Raw genomic sequence first — 19,685 nt, forward strand, 5'->3', positions numbered from 1 at the left:
TCAGCCAAAATGTGCTATGCTATCAATTGTTAATATGCCTCTGCTCCCATCTCACTTCCCAACATATTATATCCACCAGCAAAAGTCTAACCTAACTTCAAAGCCAGAGGCCCTTCCTTATTCCCTTCACCCAAATCCACATACTTTGGAGACCTTGCTACATTACTGGACTGTGTAGGAGCTAGAGGTGCAGTGTTAAATTATTCCATAATTCTTTTTAAATATTTACTATCCAAATGATAAATGCAAAATATAGAGACAAATATTCTAAATGCTTTTTATTGTTTCAATCTTTTCTAACAGTTTTATTGAGATATAGTACATACCAGAATAAAGTTAATCTACTCAAAGAGAATAAAAATGTTTTTTAGTATATTTACAGAATTGTGCAGCCATCATCACATCTAATTTTAGGACATTTTAATCACCCTAAAAAGAAACCTTATCCCTACATTAGCAGTCATTTCTCATCCTCCTATTATGGCCTCTCACCCCCAAATCCTAGGTAATCAAAATCTATCCTCTTTCTCTACAGATTTACCTATTCTGGAAATGTTATATAAATGTTATCACACAAGATGTGGTCTTTTTAGCTTGGCTTCTTTCACTTAACATACCATTCTTGAGGTTGATCCATGATGTGGTATTAGTACTTCATTCAGTTTTATTGCCAAATAACATCCGATTGTATACCTATACCACATGAACATTTCGGTTGTTTCCATTTTCTGCTTATGACTAATGCTGCTATTAACATTTGTGTACACGTTTTTATGTGGTTATGTTTTAATTTTTCTTGGGTGTATCTCTAGGAGTGGAATTTCTGGGTTATATTGTAACTCAATGTTTAATATTTTGAAGGAACTGCCAAACTCTTTTCCAAAGTAACTGCACCATTTTACATTTTCACCAGCAATGTGTGAGGGTTCCAACATCTCTATTGTTTGAATCTTACAGAATAAGAATGATCTCACTATACTTACCTCATGAAACATATATTCCAGTGGAATAAGACACATAAACAGAAAAACAATAAACACGTAACCTTTAGATAATAAGAAAAAGGAGGGGGTCAAATATATGGTGACAGAAGATGATCTGACTTTGGCTGGCGAGCACACAATGCAATACACCAATCATGTATCATAGAAATGTATACTTGAAGCCTATATAATCTTATTAACCAACGTCATTCCCAATACATAAAATAAGAAAAAAGAGAAAATAACACAGGGTAAGCTAAGTAGAAAGTAACCAGGACAGCCCTGACCAGTTTTGCTAAGTGGTTAGAGCGTTGGCCTGCGGTCCAGAGAGACCCAGGTTCGGTTCCCGTTAAGGGCGTGTACCTCGGTTGCAGTTTGACCCTGGCCCTGGTTGGTCCTGCGGGTGGCAGCCAGTCAATGTGTCCCCTTCACGATGATGCCCCCCCCCTTCCACTCTCTCCCTCCCACTCTATCTGAACAAAAAATGGAAAAATGTCCTCGGGTGAGGGGAAAAAAAAACAAAAGGGAGTCTCTAGCTAAGATGGTCAGAAAATGCCTGTCTGAGAAGATAATGTTGACCTAAATGTGAAGAGCTGGAGGTACAATATTCCAGGCAATGGAAACAGCAAGATATAAAACCGAGAAAAGAACAAGTCTGGCAAGTTCGAGGAAGAAAAAGGAAGCTGGTGTGGCTGAAGTATAATGCAGAGACAGAGAAGGTAGGAGATGAAGTTGGGTAGGTAAGCAGAGGCCAGATAATCTTAGACCTCAGAGACCACAGTAAGGCTTTGGATTTTAAAATGCCATCTTCATTTTTTTAATACCTTGTATTTCTTTAAATACAAGTGTCCATCTATTCAAACACTTGTTGAACTTTTACATATCTTGTAATTACAATGAATAGTAGTAAATATTAAAGAGACTATCTGGGTAAATCCTTGCCATTTAATTAGTTATCACTCTATGGCCCAAGACAGAACACCTAGAACATGAGTATCGATGGTATTTTGTTAGTCATGCATTTGAATTACAAGCATGTGAATGAATCCTTACAAATTTATTATCTAGTCTTAATCAATTTAAGGTGGATGCCTGACTGAGTAACTAGCAGCTCTTAGAATATTAAGTTCATTTTCAAGAAAGCAAGCCAACAAAAACATAGTTGCAACCATTCTCATAATTTAAACCGAGACTTCATTTTTTTCATTGAATTCTAATTAGTTAAATGCTTTTCCCCATTCTACTAATTAAAAATTAATATTCAATTGCTAAACATAAAACCTATGGGCGCAAAATATTCTACATGTTTTTATACTATTTGAATTTTTTAAAACAAGCATTTTCTTTTATATATATATGTATGTGTGTATATATATTTATATTCATATTTACATTTATATTTGTACCCTGGCTGGTTTGGCTCAGCAGTTACAGCCTATGGACCAAAGGGCTATGAGTTCAATTCTCTGTCAAGGGCACATACCCTGGGGTCATGTGGGAGGCAGCCAACCAATGTGTGTCTCTCTCCTGCCCTGCCTTCCACTCTATCTAAAAAAACAAAAAAAAAGGAAAAATATCCTTAGCTGAGGATTAACAACAAAAAAAGCATATATATATTTGTTGTTGTTGATATATATGTATATATTTTTATGATTGACAGTATTATAGGTGTCCTCCATTCCCCCTCCCCCAGCCCCTGCCTCTCCCCCAGCCTTCACCACACTACTGTCTATGTCCATGGGCTATGCATGTAAGTATGTATTTTCTTTGGTTTATCTCTTCTTGTTTCCACATTCCCCCCCCCCCCAGATATGTCTGGTTCCATGTAAAAACAAGCATTTCACATATTACTGCTACATTTCTGTTTCTTCAAAGAGACAAAAATGTTCTTAAAACTCTAGTGACATAAATGTCACACCTTTGATAAAAGAACCTGTATCACCCTGGCTAGTTTGGCTCAGCTAGTTAGAGCGTCAGCCCAAGGAGCCTCAGGTTCAATTCCAGTCAAGGGCACGTACCTTGGTTTCAGTTCAGTCACCAGCCCTGGTCAGGGGTCATGCGAGAGGCAACCAGTCAATGTTTGTCTGTCTGTCTCTCTCTCTAAAAGAAAAAGAAGAATTTGTTATCCAGTCCTAGCTTCATTTCCTATGGCGCTCTGTCCAGGCACTGTGTGCTCCTGCAGAACCAGACTACTTGCCAGCCTCATACTTGTTACCTTACTTCAGCTTTAAAAAATTTTTTTCCCTTTATTGATTTTTTTAGAGAGAGAGGAGGGGAGGGAGAGATAGAAACATTGATGAGAGAGAACATCGATTGGCCGCCTCCTGCATTTCCCCCATTGCGGATCTGGCCCACAACTCAGGACGTGCCTGGGAATCGAACCAGCGACTTCCTGGTGGCTCAACCACTGTGCTACACCAGCCAGGCTAACCTCAGCTTTTTATTGACATTCCCCCACTCGAAGAAATCCAATCAGTTCTTCTTCAAGGTCCAGGGCAAACACTCTCCCTTCCATGTCACTCCTCCAGTCCTCTTCCCTGAGTGGAAGTGATTTCTTACCTCTGTGCTCCTGCAGCACTTCCACAAACTCAGATGCTGCTGCCTGGCACACAACTATATGAGTCTGCATCTTGGACAGGAACACTGTCACCAAACTACTCCCCTCAGCATATCCTCAAGTACAAACAGAGTAAGGTTTTTTGCAATTAGTGGATGCTCAATAAAAACTACATCCACTTTTGCACCATTTGGTACAAATATGATACCAAGTAATTACAAAATTCAAAGTCAAGAATTAAGCCCTCTTTGGAGACAATTAGGCAAGGCAGTCTTTCCCTCCTTCCTTCCAAATTCAGACATAATTGTTTAGTAAATGGCTTCTTAATAATCACACTATCCCACTATTTAAGTGAAACTTTCCACTCTCATAACATATTTAAAAACTGTTCAACAAAGTTTTTGAGTGTTATGTACTATCAAGAATGTATGGCTCTAAATCCAGAGCACAGAGAAAGTGAAAGATCTACACAAGTCATACAGCTAATCCCAATTCTATCCACTATCTCCTAACATGAAAAAACGGAATGAACACCAGTAACTTTCAAAAGCATCTAATGATGCTTGATATAGAGTAAATATTTGAATTAGTAAAGATAATTTAAAATATTTTTAATTGTGATGGTTGATTTATAATGTAAACATAATGAAGTCTTAATCATGTAGATCCCATTAACAAATTATTTTCAAAACTCGCTGTGCAGTTAAAACTATAAAACAGTTTGGGAACTCACATACTAACACCCAAAACTTCTGTTCTTAGCAATAGCACTGACCAGAAACCCTCCACAAGAGCCACTTTTCCCTTCTTCATTTGCTTCCAAAGGCACAATAGACTAAACATTATATAGCTCACCCCATTTTCTAATTTCAGCTTGCATTCAAGATAACGCTTTTGTTTCATTTACAGCTCACATGCTGCTGACACAGCTGCCCCTTCTTCGTAATAAACACAAGGCTTCTATATTTAAAAATACAGTGAAACTTTGTTATAACATCCCCTTCCCAGTCTCCAGCCAATATCCTCTCTTCCAAGCCCCACCTCCATCCCAGGACTTTCTACCAGGGGCGCTCAGAAGGTTGGACCCTTCGGAAAGTCAGTGTTCTTTTTTCAACACATCTCATCGTGGTGGCATGCTTCTTCTCCGCAGCTCGTGCGCGTGTAGTTTCTAAAACCAGGAGGGGGGTAAGATTCCCTTCCCCTGAGGCCTTCCCGAGCAAAAGAGTCTGAACTGCTGCCAGCGCCCCCGACGTCTCGTCGGGACAAATTCGCCGGCTCGGGCGCCGCGGGTCACCCGGGCGGACGCTCGGCTGGTTCCACGGTGACTGGCCGCCGCGCGGACTGGACCGCGCCCCCGCGCCCCCCGGGCTCGCCGACCGCCGCGCCGGGACCTCCCGCCCGCCGGGGGCTGCTTTGTGATGGGGGTGAAGGCCGTCTCGTCCCACCGGCGGAGAGTCTCGGAGGGCGGCGGGCCGGCACCCGGGGCAGGGGGCGAACACGCCCCGCGTCCCAGCACCGTCGGAGGCGGCGGCCAGGAGGGTGTGGGCCCGAGGCGCGCCGGGAGAGAGAAGGCGAGGCCGGAGTTAATCATCACCTCCCGAGCGCCTGGAGAGGGCGGCTGGGGCCGGGGCGGCGGGAAGGCAGCCCCACGGAAAGTGAAACTTCTTCCCGGCGGTTCAGCCCCGCCGGCCGGCCGGGAGAAGGAGCCCGAGCGCACTCGCTCCGCCAGCCCGCCCTGCGCAGCACTCGTGACCCCAGCTCACGGCGCAAGTAAAAAGTTCACGAAGGCTCGTTTTCCACAAACTCACCGGTGAAAGGAGCCAGTCGTTGGAAATAAAATAAGTTAGCTGCCCATGCCTAAAAAAATTTTTAAAAACTTGAACGTTCCCATACCGGGAGTCGAACCCGGGCCGCCTGGGTGAAAACCAGGAATCCTAACCGCTAGACCATATGGGAAGTGCTGCTGAGCACGCCGCGGTGACTCACCTGACAGGCGCCTCGGCCCGCCGCCGCCTGCTCGCCGCTCCTCTCGCCGCTCTTCCCGCCGCCGCTTCTGCGCCACTCAAGCCGCTCCCCCCGCCGCCCACGCGCTCGGAGCGAGGGAACAAGCCCGGACCCAGCGCGCGGGCGTCGCGGAGGGGGAGCGCGGCCGCGCCGCCGCCTCAGGAAAGTTCGGAGGCGAACCCCAGCAACTCGCAGCCCCGAAACCAGCTGTTTCACCTTCTTTTTTTAAAACTCCACCAACGGCCCCCAGCCCACAGGTCCGGGTTGCTCCGCTGGTCAAAGTGCGTGCGGAGTAGTTGGCAAAGTTGAGGGCGGCGACGTCTCGGGGAACAGCTGTTTGCGTGCGGGGCGGAGGCGGCGCGCGAGCTCCTTGGCCACAAGCCAGCGAGCCTAGAAGAAGGGTGGAGGTTCTGGAGCCCAGGGCAAGAGAAAGAGGGCGGGATGACGCGGGGACTTGAGGCTTCAGGTTAGGGTCCTCCAGCTTAGGTCCCGTCGCGCTTTTGCCCCTGCTCGGTGACCTCAACCCCTTTATACCGACCCCACCTCTCAGGAGTCGGGAGTACCGCCCCTGCAGGGGGAGGGGAGGAGGAGGAGATTTTGAGCGCGGATTGAGTCATCGGGGCACCCGTAGTTGGGAACTGGGAAACGGGTCCAGGGGAAGGAGGGAGGTGCAGGGGCTCGAGGGCTCGGGTGGGCCTCACGCCGGCTGGGCTGCTTCTCGCCCCGCGTGGGGAACGCGAGCTTGAGCCGGACCCGGGGGCGACGCGCGGAGCGGCTGGTCCAGTCATGTGAGTTGGGTCTCAGGCTCGAAACAAGGGTGTGTTGTTTCTCTGGGCCGCCCTTTCTCCGCCGGGTCTCTCCACCGCCAGCCCCCTCCCCGCCCCCGCCGCCCCCGCCCTTCGGTTGGAGGCGTGACGGACACGTTCTTAACTCGCTCGGGACCGGCTCCGGACCGGCCTGGCCGGTTCTCTGGGCGGGGTGGAAATGCTACCCCACGGAGCGCCCTGGGGCACGGCGGACGGGCTCTCGGGAGGGAGGCTGGCAGCCTGTTGGGGTCGGATGGCCGCCCGCGAGCGACGTGCTCCCTTCGCCTCCCCTGTCGGGGGTCGCCAGCAGCCTTGTGGTTCTGTGGTGCTTGATTTGAGCCTTGGGGTATTGTGAAACTTGAGGGCTGGACTGTGGCCACCGGCGCTCCTCCGCCTGCTGGAAGCGGCTAGCCTGGTTAGAGAAATGGTTTTCCCCGTCTTGCCAGCAGAGAGGTCCCTTGGCTTTCCCTGCTGTCTCTTGCCTGAGGCTCAAGAACAAATTGTATTAACTGATGGTCTCAGAGGAACCGCAGTCTCCCACCAGTGGAGTCTTGTGCTTTGTTTGTTCTTTTTGGTGGAAGTAACTTGGTTTAAAGTAAACTTGATGAGTTTCTTCAGGCCTCCATTACAGGAATCCTCAAAATACCAGAAAGGAATGAAAAAGATACATCTTCTCTAAGATGTCCTTATTTCTTCACACTGATGACATTAACAAATGAGGCGGGAACATTTTTTTTAAGCTGGTTTATCTAAGGGAGTTTTAAATCCGGTGCAGACTTTTCTACTCGACTGGCAACAATTTCAGTTGACTGCCTCTTCAGTCAGACAAATGATGAAAACGGTGCTGTGAATGTAAGACAAGATTCATTAGCGGAGGATTATGTTTCAAACTCTAGGCAGATGTAAAGCATGCAGAATTTTACCTTTTTAAATTATAAATAAGCTTAGACTTGTTTATCCCTTTTCAGGGCTGACTACTGGAAGTCACAACCAAAGAAATTCTGTGATTACTGCAAGTGCTGGATAGCGGACAATAGGCCTGTATGACAATTCCACTATTAGAGATTCTAATGTATTTATACATATGTTCCTTTTTAAATCTAAACTCAGTTTACAAAGCATTTTCATATACCTTGCTCTAGATTTTTCAAAACACTGAAAGATTTCTGTTGTCTTTTCATTCGTTAAACAAAATTTGTGTGCCTTCTTCCTTTTCATCAGCCTAAATTTGGTTATATGTGTAGAGCCCAGTTATTTCACTGTGGACTTTCAGTCAAATTCAGGAAATGAACATTGAATATGGGTAATCTCATCCATGTCTATGAAACATCTAGTTATAATGGTGGTGTTTGTAACACTGTCACATAAAAAGAAAAGTGGAAAGCTCTAAATATGTAAAAAGAAACATTATAGTTTTTCTTGTATGTTTTTTGCTCTCAAGATAATTAAGTGTATTTGGTACAGAGCTTTATGTCTATAAATGCTTAAATTTGAAAGAACATCATCTGTTATGGAATGCGAAAATAGCAACCCTATTAAACAAATCATATTGCTGTATTTCTTAGTCTAGTTTCAGCTTTTAAGACATAGAACAGCCCTGCCTGGTGTTGTTCAGTGGTTACAGCATCAGCCTGAGCACTGAAGGATCTCAGGTTCAAGATTCCCAGTCAAGGGCACATACATGGGTTGCAGGTTTGATCCCAGACCAAGTGTGGGAGGCAACTAGTTGATGTGTCACTCTCCCCCTCTCCCTTCCTTACACTCTCTCTAAAAGAATCAGTGGAGCCCTGGCTGGTTTGCTCAGCGGTTAGAGCGTTGGCCTGTGGACCAGAGAGTCCCGGGTTTGGTTCCCACTAAGGGCATGTACCTTGTTGCAGTTTGTCCCCGGCCCCGGTTGCAGTCTTGTGGGTGGCAACCACTCGATGTATCTCTCTCATATCAGTGTTTCTGCCTCTTCTCCTTCCTGCTCTTTTTGAAGATAAATGCAAAAATGTCCTCGGGTGAGGATAAAAAACAACAACAACACCAGCCCTGGCTGGTTTGGCTCAGCGGTTAGAGCGTTGGCCTGCAGTCAGAGAGGCCTGGGTTCGGTTCCGCTAAGGGCATGTACCTCGGGTGCGGTTTGCCCCCGGCCCTGGTCCCTGGTTAGGTTGTGCGGGTGGCAGCCACTCAGTGTGCCCCTTTCACGTCAGTGTTCCTCTCCCTCTCTCTCCCCCTCCCGCGATCTCTCTCTCTCTTCCTCTCTCTCTCCCTCCCGCTCTATCTGAACAAAAAATGTCCTCGGGTGAGGATTAAAAAAAAAAAATCAGTGGAAAAATATCCTCAAGTGAGGATTAACAACATAAAAAGCAGCACCATTTTTTTTTGTACCCATCTCATGCATGTCATAGTAGTGTGTATGTAGTGTACCTATATAAGCTAGGGTATTTTTAAAATATATTACATATTCATATCCTTTTTACATGGTAGAGTTGGATGCACAAAAGAATAGTAGCCCTACCTAACAATGCTGTGTTTGTTTGGTAGATATTTATTTACTATAGTCTATAATAGGGTGTTTGGGGATATTTTTCTTTTGGGTTGTGTTTTATTTTTTGTTTTTTTGAATAGTTGCTAAAGTTCTTGACTATCTTGTTTGACTTAGGCTAGTGTCTCAACCTTCCTAATGCCGCAACCCTTTAATACAGTTCCTCATGTTGTGGTGATCCCCAACCATAAAATTATTTTTGTTGCTACTTCATAACTGTAATTTTGCTACTGTTATATCTTAGGTGACCCCTGTGAAAGGGTGGTTCGACTCCCAAAGGGGTTGCAACCCACAGGTTGAGAACCACTGACTTAGGCCATTCTTACAAATAAATGCCACAGATTTTAAAACCTACCCAAATCACTGATAGTTTCTTCCTTAGAGTTACCCAAGCAGCTCAATGAATTTTATGTATGTAGAGTAAATAATCTCTCTAGGATAGTCTTTCTTCATCTCTTTGAATTGCTAATACACACCAATTTAACCTTTAATTAGAAACAAAATTTATTTCTGAGTTGGCCTATAATAAACAGTCTTTATGGGGAATAATCAACTTTAGAAAAAGTAATACATGAAAAATAAAAGATGAACATTTGCCTTAAAAAGTAACACTTTCTTTGCTCTGGCCAGTTTGGCTCTGCATTTAGAGCGTCGGCCCATAGACCAGTCTCGGGTTCAATCCCCAGCCCCAGTTGGGTCAGGCAGGAGGCAGCCAATCCATGTGTCCAATCAATGTGTCTCTCTCACATCGAAGCGCCCCCCCCCCATCTGAAAATCAGGGAAAAATATCCTTGGGTAAGGATTTTAAAAAGTCACTCTTTTAAAGAGGAATTCACAATAGTACTTTAAAATAGCTCAGTTAATACATTGTGTAAGATTTGATTTACAGAACTTGTTTTGTCAAGTTTACTGCATAATTCCTATTGCATACAAAGATAAGCAGCATTTCTGGCTGTTTTAAATAGGTAATAACATTCGCTCATCCACCTCTGTCCTCATTCATCTAAGTTACTGTCATGCCTCATAGGTTACTACTTTTTCATTTTCTTGTCTATCCTATTGTTTCTATATGCATATAGATGGAGGTTCTTAGTCCAACGTACATGAAGGTAGCATACTATATACACTATACTGCATCATAGTTGTTTTATTATTTTTTTTAATTGAGCAGTATATCCTGAAGCTCTCCCCACATTAATTTTTAGGGAGCTTCTTTGTTCTCTAATGTAACAGTCTAATTTTGATAGATAATTCCAAATTGTCCTGCATAGGGGTTTCACATTTTATATCATTACCACATTATATAAAAGTATTTGTTTATAATTTAGGATAAAATTTTTTTAAATATGTTGTTATTGATATATTTTTTTAATCCTCACCCAAGGACATTTTTGTATTTATCTTCAGATAGAGAGGGAAGGAGAGAGAGAGAGAGAAACATCAGTGTGAGAGAGACACATAGACTGGTTGCCACCCACACAACCCCAACCAGGGCCGGGGACAAACTACAACCAAGATACATGCCCTTAGTCACTAAGGCTTAGTGGGAATCAAACCTAGGTGTCTCTGGTCCGAGGGCTGATGCTCTAACCGCTGAGCCAAACCTGCCAGGGTGTTCTTACTGATTTTTTCGGGGAGAAGGAGATAGAAACATCTATCAGCTGCCTCCTGCACACCCCCTACTGGGGGTTGAGCCTGCAACCAGGACATGTACCCTGACTGGGAATCGAACCCAGACCTGTAAGTCCATGGATGACACTGAATCCACTGAGCCACACCAGCCAGACTAGGATAAATTTTTAATGTCTACTTTTCTCCTAATGTGGAGGAATGAAGTTCTAAGGATCATTGGTTATTATCCTTTATCTAATGTGGAAAATAGAGAGGTATAAATTCTAGAGACTTACTGGTTTTGACATTGTATAGTGAGGGGTGTTTCTTGAAGTTGTGATTTTTTTTTTTTCCACTCCTCTTTTGGATTCATGCCTTGTTTGGGTCCTCATTACAATCGTAGTCACTAGATTAGTCATCAGGTATACCTCGTATTTTTCTCCATTAATATGATAATCATAGTTTTATTTTAAGCATCAAAGGAGACCTAGTCAGAAGGCATAATAAAAAATAATATAATTCAGTTCTGTAGCATCATTTTATAAAAAGGGCCAGTTTGCATTAAAATTATTTATCTTCTCTGCCAGTCATTTTAGTTTTAATTTTGTTATGTTCCATTTCAAAATGTACTATTACTTTAATGTGAACATTATGATAATATATGTAGTTTTCCTTTGTATTTTCTTTTATTTCATTTTTCAGAGTGTTGAATTTCATGAAAGAGGAAAGAATCATAAGGAAAATGTGGCAAAGAGGATCAGTGAGGTAATTTAGTTTGTTTCTTTCTTTGCCAGTTGTTCTATGTAAATATCGGTCCTTTATCTAGCTTTTACTTTTATATGTGTCTTACATAGATTAAACAGAAAAGCCTGGATAAAGCAAAGGAAGAAGAAAAAGCATCAAAGGAGTTTGCTGCAATGGAGGCAGCTGCCCTGAAAGCATACCAAGAGGATTTGAAAAGGCTTGGCTTAGAGTCAGGTAAAAAAACAGCCAACATGTTTTCAAAGTAACATCAGAGGTCATGCAAAGTTAGCTTTTATTGTTTCCATAAAGAGGTTATACACTCAGAGTATACTCCTAGTGCTTTTCCTATGCATCATAGCCCTATTTAAACTGGGAGTTTACTCATGCACTTTTGTTTTACTATTAAAACTTCATATTTCAACACCTCCATTCACAACTATATTACCTTAGTGGTTACCTAGTCCTAGCTCTGTCTAGATCAGTCGTTCATTTCAGAGACATTTGCGTTTTCTAGGTATTCTAATTATTTGACTAAAAGGATTTATTCATTTAAAATATAGGCCTTGCATGATAACTACTGTTCACTTTATCTATATGGTGAAAACTGAATCATGTTTGTTTATAAGGTTGAATTACCGTGAATTAGCCTTTTGTGGACAAATTAACTGACTATTGCTAGAAGATAGATAATTTTTTTCATTTGACCTTTTTTTTTTTTATCCTCACCCGAGGACATTTTTCCATTTTTTGTTCAGATAGAGTGGGAGGGAGGGCGAGAGAGAGACAAACAGACAGACAGACAGACAGACATCCATCGACGTGAAAGGGACACATTGAGTGGCTGCCACCCACACAACCCAACCAAGGCCGGGGACAAACTGCAAATGAGGTACATGCCCTTAGCGGGAACCGAACCCGGGTCTCGCTGGACCGCAGGCCAATGCCCTAACCGCTGAGCCAAACTGGCCAGGGCTCATTTGACTTTTTTAATTGAATATATTTGACATAAACATGGTATAAATTTAAAGTATACAATGTATTACTTTGATACATTTATATATTGTAATACCATTGCCATGGTAGTGATATTTACCACATTACATAATTGTAGTGCAATATTTTTGTCTATATTCATTACTCTGTGCCAGCAATTCATCTCATGGCACACATAAAACAATTACTAAAATTCTGCGGCATACCAAAAAATATATTGTTTTTTGCCTGACAAAAAACATAGCTATAATTTTGATTCATTCACACTGGACAGCTATTGTTGTGTTAGCTGATGTCGTTTTCTTATTTGACAATCTAAGGGAAAAGAGGTCAGCACCCCTGAATAAATAATCAGGTACTGCATGATTTAAAAATTCTTTCGACACACTGTGCTATGGCATACCAGTGGAAAATTGCTGCTCTATACATTAGATCTCTGAATTATTTACTACTCATTTCAAATTTGTATCCTTAAACAATATCAGTCTTACTCCCCCACCCGCTATTTCCTGGTAACCACCATTTTACTCTGTTTTTCATAAGCTTGATTTTTTTAGATTCCACAAAGATATACAAAACTTTTCTTTTTCTGACTTACTTCACTTAACGCAATGTGCTGAGGATCCATCCATGTTGTTACAAATGGTAGAATATCCACCTTTCTCACAGCTGAATAACATTTCATTATGTATGTACACTACATGTTGTTGTTGTTGTTTTATTTATTTTTAATTTTATTTTTGTTACACATGTTTCTCCTTTTTTCCCCATTGATAACCTTCTTCCCCATGCCCCCAACCCTGTCCCTGGCTTTGTGTCCGTGTCCATTGGATATACTTAAATGCATATAAGTTCTGTGGTTTATCTCTCCTCCCCCCCCCCTACCCCTTCTTCTAACGGTTGTCAGTCTGTACCCTACTTCCACGTCTCTGGCTCTGCTCCATTCCTCAGACTGTTGTGTTCATTATATTCCACAAATAAGTGAGATCATGTGGTTTTTATCTATTTATGCTTGGCTTCTTTCACTTAGGATAATACTTTCCAGGTCCCTCCATGTAGTCTCAAAGGATAAGGAGATCTTTCTTTCTTACAGCTGCATAGTACTCCATTGTGTATATCTACGACAGCTTTTTTATCCATTTGTCTACTGATGGACACTTGGGCTGTTTCCAGATCTTAGCTATTGTAAAGAGTGCTGCTATGAACATGGGGGTACACATATTCTTTCTGGTTGGTATGTCAGGCTTCTTAGGGTATATTCCTAGAAGTGGGATCACTAGGTCAAATGGCAGTTCAATTTTTAATTTTTTGAGGTAATGTCATAGTGTTTTCCATAGTGGCTGCACCAGTCTGCATTCCCACCACCAGGGTACTAGAGACCTCTTTTCTCCACACCCTCGCCAACACTTGTTGTTTGATGATTTGTTGATGGCAGCCATTCTGACAGGTGTGAGGTGATACTTCATTGTTGTTTTAATTTGCATCTCTCTGATGATTACTGATGTTGAGCATTTCTTCATATGTCTCTTGGCCATTTGTATGTCCTGTTTAGAGAGGTGTCTAGCTCCTCTGACCATTTTTTAATTGGGTTCTTTGTCTTCCTTCTGTTGAGTTGTATGAGTACTCTATATATTTGGAAATTAACCCCTTATCTGATGTATCATTGGCAATGATGCTTTCCCATACAGTGGATTGCCTTTCCATTTTGATGGTTGTTTCTTTTGCTGTGCAGAAGCTTTTTAGTTTGATGTAGTCCCATGTGTTCATTTACTTTTTTGTTTCTGTTGTCTTAGGTGATGATGTATCAGTGAAAATTCTCTTGTGTATGATGTCCGAAATTTTGTTGCCTACATTTTCTTCTAGGATTTTTATGGATTCACAGGTCACTTTTATCGATTTTGAGTTTATTCTTGTGTATGTTGTAAGTTGATGGTCTAGTTTCATTTTTTTTTTGCATGTATCTGTCCAGTTTTCCTAACACCATTTATTAAAGAGGCTATCTTTACTCCATTTTATGCTCTTGTCCCCTTTGTCAAATATTAATTGAGCATATTGTCTTGGGTCTAATTCTGGATTCTCTGTTCTGTTCCACTGGTCTATATGCCTGTTCTTGTTCCAGTACCAGGCTGTTTTGATTACAGTAGCTTTGTAGTATAATCTGATATCTGGTATTGTGATCCCTCCTACTTTGTCCTTCTTTTTCAAGATTGCTGTGGCTATTTAGGGTCTTTTTTGGTTCGATATGCACTTTTTTTTTTTTTTTTTTTTTTTTTAATCCTCACCCGAGGATATTTTTCCATTTTTTGTACAGATAGAGTGGGAGGGAGAGAGAGAGAGAAACATCGACGTGAAGGGACACATCGAGTGGCTGCCACCCGCACGACCAACCAGGGCCTGGGACAAACTGCAACCGAAGTACGTGCCCTTAGCGGGAACCGAACCTGGTCTCTCCGGACCGCAGGTCGACGCTCTAACCGCTGAGCCAAACCGGCCAGGGCTCGATATGCACTTTTGAAGTATTTGTTCTAGTTCTGTGGAATACGTTGTTGGTATTTTGATGGGGATTGCATTAAATCTATAGATTGCTTTGGGTAGTATGGACATTTTAATGATGTTAATTCTTCCAATCCATGAACAAGGTATGTGCTTCCACTTTTTTATATCTTCCTCTATTTCTTTTTTCAATGTCCTGTAGTTTTCTGCAAATAGGTGCTTTACTTCTTGGGTTAAGTTTATTCCTAGGTATCTTAATATTTTTGCCGTGGTGGTAAAGGGGATTGTTTTTCAGTTTCTCTTTCTGTGAGTTCATCATTGATGTATAAGAATGCCGTTGATTTCTTGATGTTAATTTTGTATCCTGCTACTTTACCAAATTCACTTATTAAGTCTAGTAGATTTTTGATGGAGTCTTTAGGTTTTCCTATGTATAATATCATGTCATCTGCAAATAATGACAGTTTCACTTCCTCCTTTCCAATTTGGATCCCTTTTACTTTTCTTCCTGTCTGATTGCTGTGGATAAGACTTCCAGTACTATGTTAAGTAAGAGTGGCGAAAATGGGCATTCCTGTCTTGTTCCTGTTCTTAAGGGAAATACTTTTAGTTTCTGCCCATTGAGTATGATGTTGGCTCTAGGTCTTTCATATATGACCTTTATTATGTCGAGATTTGATCCCTCTATTCCCACATTGCCGAGCGTTTTTATCAGAAATGGATGCTGGATTTTGTCAAATGCTTTTTTTGCATCTATTGATATGATCATGTGATTTTTAGTCTTCATTTTGTTTATGTGGTGTATCACATTTATTGATTTCAGAATATTGTACCCGCCTTGCATCCCTGGAATGAATCCCACCTGGTCATGGTGCATCATTTTTTTGATGTATTGCTGGATCCAATTTGTCAGTATTTTGTTCAGGATTTTGGCATCTATGTTCATCAGGGATATTGGCTTGTAGTTTTCTTTCTTTGTAGTGTCTTTATCTGGTTTTGGAATTAGAATTATGCTGGCCTCACAAAATGAGTTTGGAAGTCTTCCTTCTTCTTGAATTTTTGAAATAGTTTGAGGAGAATGGGTGTTAGTTTTTTTTTGACTGCGGTAAAGCTCCCCCATGAAGCCATCTGGGCCTGAGTTTTGGTTTGCTGGAAGAATCTTGATTGCCTCTTCAGTTTCCTTAGTTGTTATTGGTCTGTTCAAGTTTTCTATCTCTTTTGAGAGACTATGTGTTTCTATAAATTTGTCCATTTCGCTTAGATTGTTGAATGTGTTGCCATGTAATTGTTCATAGTAGTTGTTAATGATCTTTTGTATTTCTGTGCTGTCAGTTGTTACTTCTCCTCTTTCATATCTGATTTTGTATTTTCGGTTCTCTCTCTTTGCTTCTTGGTGAGTCTAGCTAAGGATCCATCAATCTTGCTTATCTTTTCAAAGAAACAGCTCTTGGTTTCATTGATCCTTTGGATTGGGTTTTTTTTTTTTTGTCTCCATGTCATTTATTTCTGCTCTGATCTTGACTATTTCCTTCCTTCTACTTGCTCTGGGGTTTTCTTTTTGTTTGCTTTCTAGTTCTTTAAGTTGTGAGGTTACATAGCCTATTATGAATTTTTCCTGTTTCTTGAGGTAGGCCTGTAGTGCTATGAACTTCCCTCTCAGAACTGCTTTCGCTGCATCCCATACATTTTGTGTTGTGTGTTCATTTTCATTGGTTTCCAGGAAGTTTTTAATTTCTTCCTTGATCTTCTCGGTAACCCATTCATTGTTTAATAACATGCTGTTTATCCTCCACATGTTCAGATGTCTTTGCATGTTCTTGTTGCAATTGATTTCTCGTTTCATGCCATTGTGATCTGTGAAGATGCTTGATATGATTTCAATATCTTGAACTTGTAGAGATTTAGTTTGTGTCCTATCATGTGGTCTACCTTTGAGAATGTCCCATGTGCACTTGAGAAGAATGTGAATTCTTTGGTTTAATTCTCTGTAGATATCTATTAAATCCATTTGGTCTAGTGCTTCATTTAGAGTCTCTGTTTCCTTGCTAATTTTTTGTCTAGAGGATCTATCCAGTGATGTCAGCGGGTGTTGAAGTCCCCTGCTATGATTGTATTGCTGTCAATTTCTCCTTTGACGTCCTCCAGAAGATTTTCAATACATGTGGGTGCTCCAATATTGGGTGCATATATGTTCATCAAGGTTATATCTTCCTGTTGGATAGATCCTTTCAATATTATGTAGTGGCCTTCTTTGTCTCTAGTTGTGGCCTTCATTTTGAAATCTACTTTATCAGATATGAGTATTGCTACCCCAGCTTTTTTTTCCTTTCTGTTTGCTTGAAAGATTTTTTTTCCATCCCTTCACTTTCAACCTATGTGAGTCTTTTGTTGTGAGGTGGGTTTCTTGTAAACACCATATATGTGAGTCATGCTTTCTTACCCAGTCAGCTACTCTGTGTCTATTTATCAGAGCATTCAAACCATTCACATTTAAGGTGATAATTGATATGTACTTATTTATTGCCATTTTTGTTTAGTGTGGTTCTATTTTTCTTCCTATTTCTCCTACTAATTACAGCAGTCCTTTTAGCATATCTTGCAGTGCTGGTTTGGTTCCCTTAGCCTTTTTTTGGTCTGAGAAACTCTGTATTTGACCTTCTATTTTGAATGATAGCCTTGCTGGATAGAGTAGTCTTGGATTCAGATCCTTGTTTTTCATGACCTTTATTGCTTCATGCTATTCCCTTCTGGACAATAGTGTTTCTGTTGAGAAGTTAGCTGAGAGCCTTATGGGGTTTCCTTTGTAGGTAACCTTTTGCTTCTCTCTTGCTGCCTTTAGGATTGTCTCTTTGTCTTTAATTTTTGGCATTTTAATTACTATGTGTCTTGGTGTGGGCCTGTTTGGATTCTTCTTCCTTGGGGCTCTCTGTGCTTTTTGAACGTGAATGCCTTCTTCCTTCACCAAATTAGGGAAGTTTTCTGTCACCATTTCTTCAAATATATTCTCTAACCCTTGCTCATTTTCTTCTTCTTCAGGGACTCCTATGATTGTTACGTTTCCAGTTGTCTCACAGTTCTCTTAGGCTGTCTTCCTGTTTTATAATTGTTTTTTCCTTTTGGTTTTCTGCTTGGTTGATTTTTTTCTACCCTGTCTTCTAATTCAGCTTCCTCTACTCTGCTGTTTAGACCTTCCAATGTGTTCTTTATGTCTGAGATTTCATTCTTGATTTCTTCTTGTTGGTTTTTAATTTCCAATTGGTTGATTTTCAACATTTCTATGTATTTATTCATGGTGTTGATATCCTCACTGATGCTGTTGAGCTTCCTCAAGATCATGGCTCTGAATTCTAGCTGTGTTAACTTGCTTAACTGCTCCACATTTATGTAATTTTCTGTAGAGGTGTCTTATTCTTTTATTTGGTTTTTGATTCTTTGTTTCACCATTTTGACTATTACAGTGGGCTTTGGAGACTGCCAAATTTTCCGTGTGGGTATTGGTGTTCTGCTGTTTGTGGCTCCCTCTTTTGGGTTTGGATGAGCAAGGGAGGACCCACGTTAAACACTACTGTCAAGTCTTACTTTTCTGGTTAGAGTTGCTAGCCCAGTAATGGTTCATTTATTCTCTAGCTTTTTGCCTTGAGGCTATCAGTAGCCATTACTTGAAGAGCCTTGGGTTTTCAGTTAAGTGAAAAACTCCCTCAGGTGCTCAGCATAAGGGGATTTCCTGAGGATGGGGCAGATGCTGGTTGTTAATGAGCCTCAATTCGCATTTCAATGGCCCACCTGTGTGAGGTTGAATCTCCGAGGGAGGGGCTGCTGCCTATCCCCAGAGCCCTGGGAAGGAGTAAGATGACCACCCTCCTGTGTGGCTGCAACTTAGCAAAAGCTCTGAGTGCCCTCCAAATAATGAGTGTCCCCACACAGTTCCAGTCCAGTCCGCCCTCCCTCTGCTGGAGCCCAGGGTGAGTGGCTGTGGCTTTTTTAGTGTCTGTTCCGGCTCTGGGCTGTGGAGCCGCCTGGGAGTTTAACCCGAGGGCGCTGCTCACAGCTAAGATTGCTGCTGTCTGTGGGCTCCCAACCCCCTCTCGCGCCTCCGCAATCCTACCAGGATCGAGTCATTGTCCCTTGTTATATGGTCCTCGCAAGCTGCTTCTCTGTTGCTTTTTCCCGATGATTTGTCTTTATTTTAGTTGTAATTCCAGTTTGGTCCTGAGAGACGGTCTGTGTAGCTTCCATTCACTCCACTGCCATTTTGGAATCTCCTCCAAAGCTCCTGAATTTAGGCTTTAAGTTGGGAACTTTTCATGAGCATTTCTTTTTTTTTTCCCCATAAGCATTTCTTCCATGACAAATCCATTGTCCTTAAACCAAGCATATTGCAAATCACAGTTGTTGATCTTGCATAATGGTTGGAATAGTTGGCATGGAATGGTATTTTTTTTTTACATCTCACCTGAGGACATTTTTCCATTTTTGTTCAGATAGAGTGGGAGGGAGAGAGAGAGGAACATTGACATGAAAGGGACTCATTGAGTGACTGCCTTCTGCACAACCCCAGCCAGGACCAGGGCCAAATTGAAACCCAGGCACGTGCCCTTGACCGGAATCAAACCTGCAACTCATTGGTCTGTGGGCCAACGCTCTAACCTCTAAGCCAAAGCAACCAGGGCTGTAATGGTATTCTTTACTTTGTAATAAAAACTGCTTTTAGTTAAGTTTTTAAGCAGAATATTAGTTAATTGACATTGCCCTCATCAAATAAGAACAGTTGTAACCAGACTTCAAAAATATTATACTAGATATTGTTGGTTAAAATGGGGAGTAAAACTATATGTTTATTTTAAGGGGGAAAAGGATGCTGGCATTCTTGCAGAATTAAGGAAGAGTAGTTAAAAATTCATTTCATCAATTATATGGATTAGGAGAATTCATAATGCTGGCACATGAGCAAATAAATCTTAGCATTT

General features: G+C 41.7%; 2 protein-coding genes and 1 non-coding gene across 3 annotated transcripts in view; 1 reads left to right on the forward strand and 2 right to left on the reverse strand.

The window, feature by feature from the left end:
• ELF1 (E74 like ETS transcription factor 1) overlaps positions 1–4,512 on the reverse strand; it is a 121,760-nt gene extending 117,248 nt beyond the window's left edge. The window contains exon 1 of the mRNA XM_036250169.1: positions 4,396–4,512. The gene's annotated coding sequence lies outside the window, so the exon portion shown is untranslated. The remainder of the gene's footprint in view (positions 1–4,395) is intronic.
• A 912-nt stretch (positions 4,513–5,424) lies between these two features.
• TRNAE-UUC lies at positions 5,425–5,496 on the reverse strand. The gene has a single exon. It is a non-coding gene; the product is annotated as a tRNA-Glu (tRNA).
• A 783-nt stretch (positions 5,497–6,279) lies between these two features.
• Positions 6,280–19,685, forward strand: part of WBP4 (WW domain binding protein 4) — a 40,278-nt gene continuing 26,872 nt past the window's right edge. The window contains exons 1-4 of the mRNA XM_036250439.1: positions 6,280–6,332; positions 7,319–7,391; positions 11,191–11,253; positions 11,343–11,466. Coding sequence (XP_036106332.1) covers positions 6,331–6,332; positions 7,319–7,391; positions 11,191–11,253; positions 11,343–11,466 — 262 coding nt within the window. The 5' untranslated portion in view covers positions 6,280–6,330. The remainder of the gene's footprint in view (positions 6,333–7,318; positions 7,392–11,190; positions 11,254–11,342; positions 11,467–19,685) is intronic.

Source organism: Molossus molossus, unplaced genomic scaffold (genome assembly GCF_014108415.1).
Source record: "Molossus molossus isolate mMolMol1 unplaced genomic scaffold, mMolMol1.p scaffold_m16_p_9, whole genome shotgun sequence".
Taxonomy (NCBI): Eukaryota; Metazoa; Chordata; class Mammalia; order Chiroptera; family Molossidae; genus Molossus; species Molossus molossus.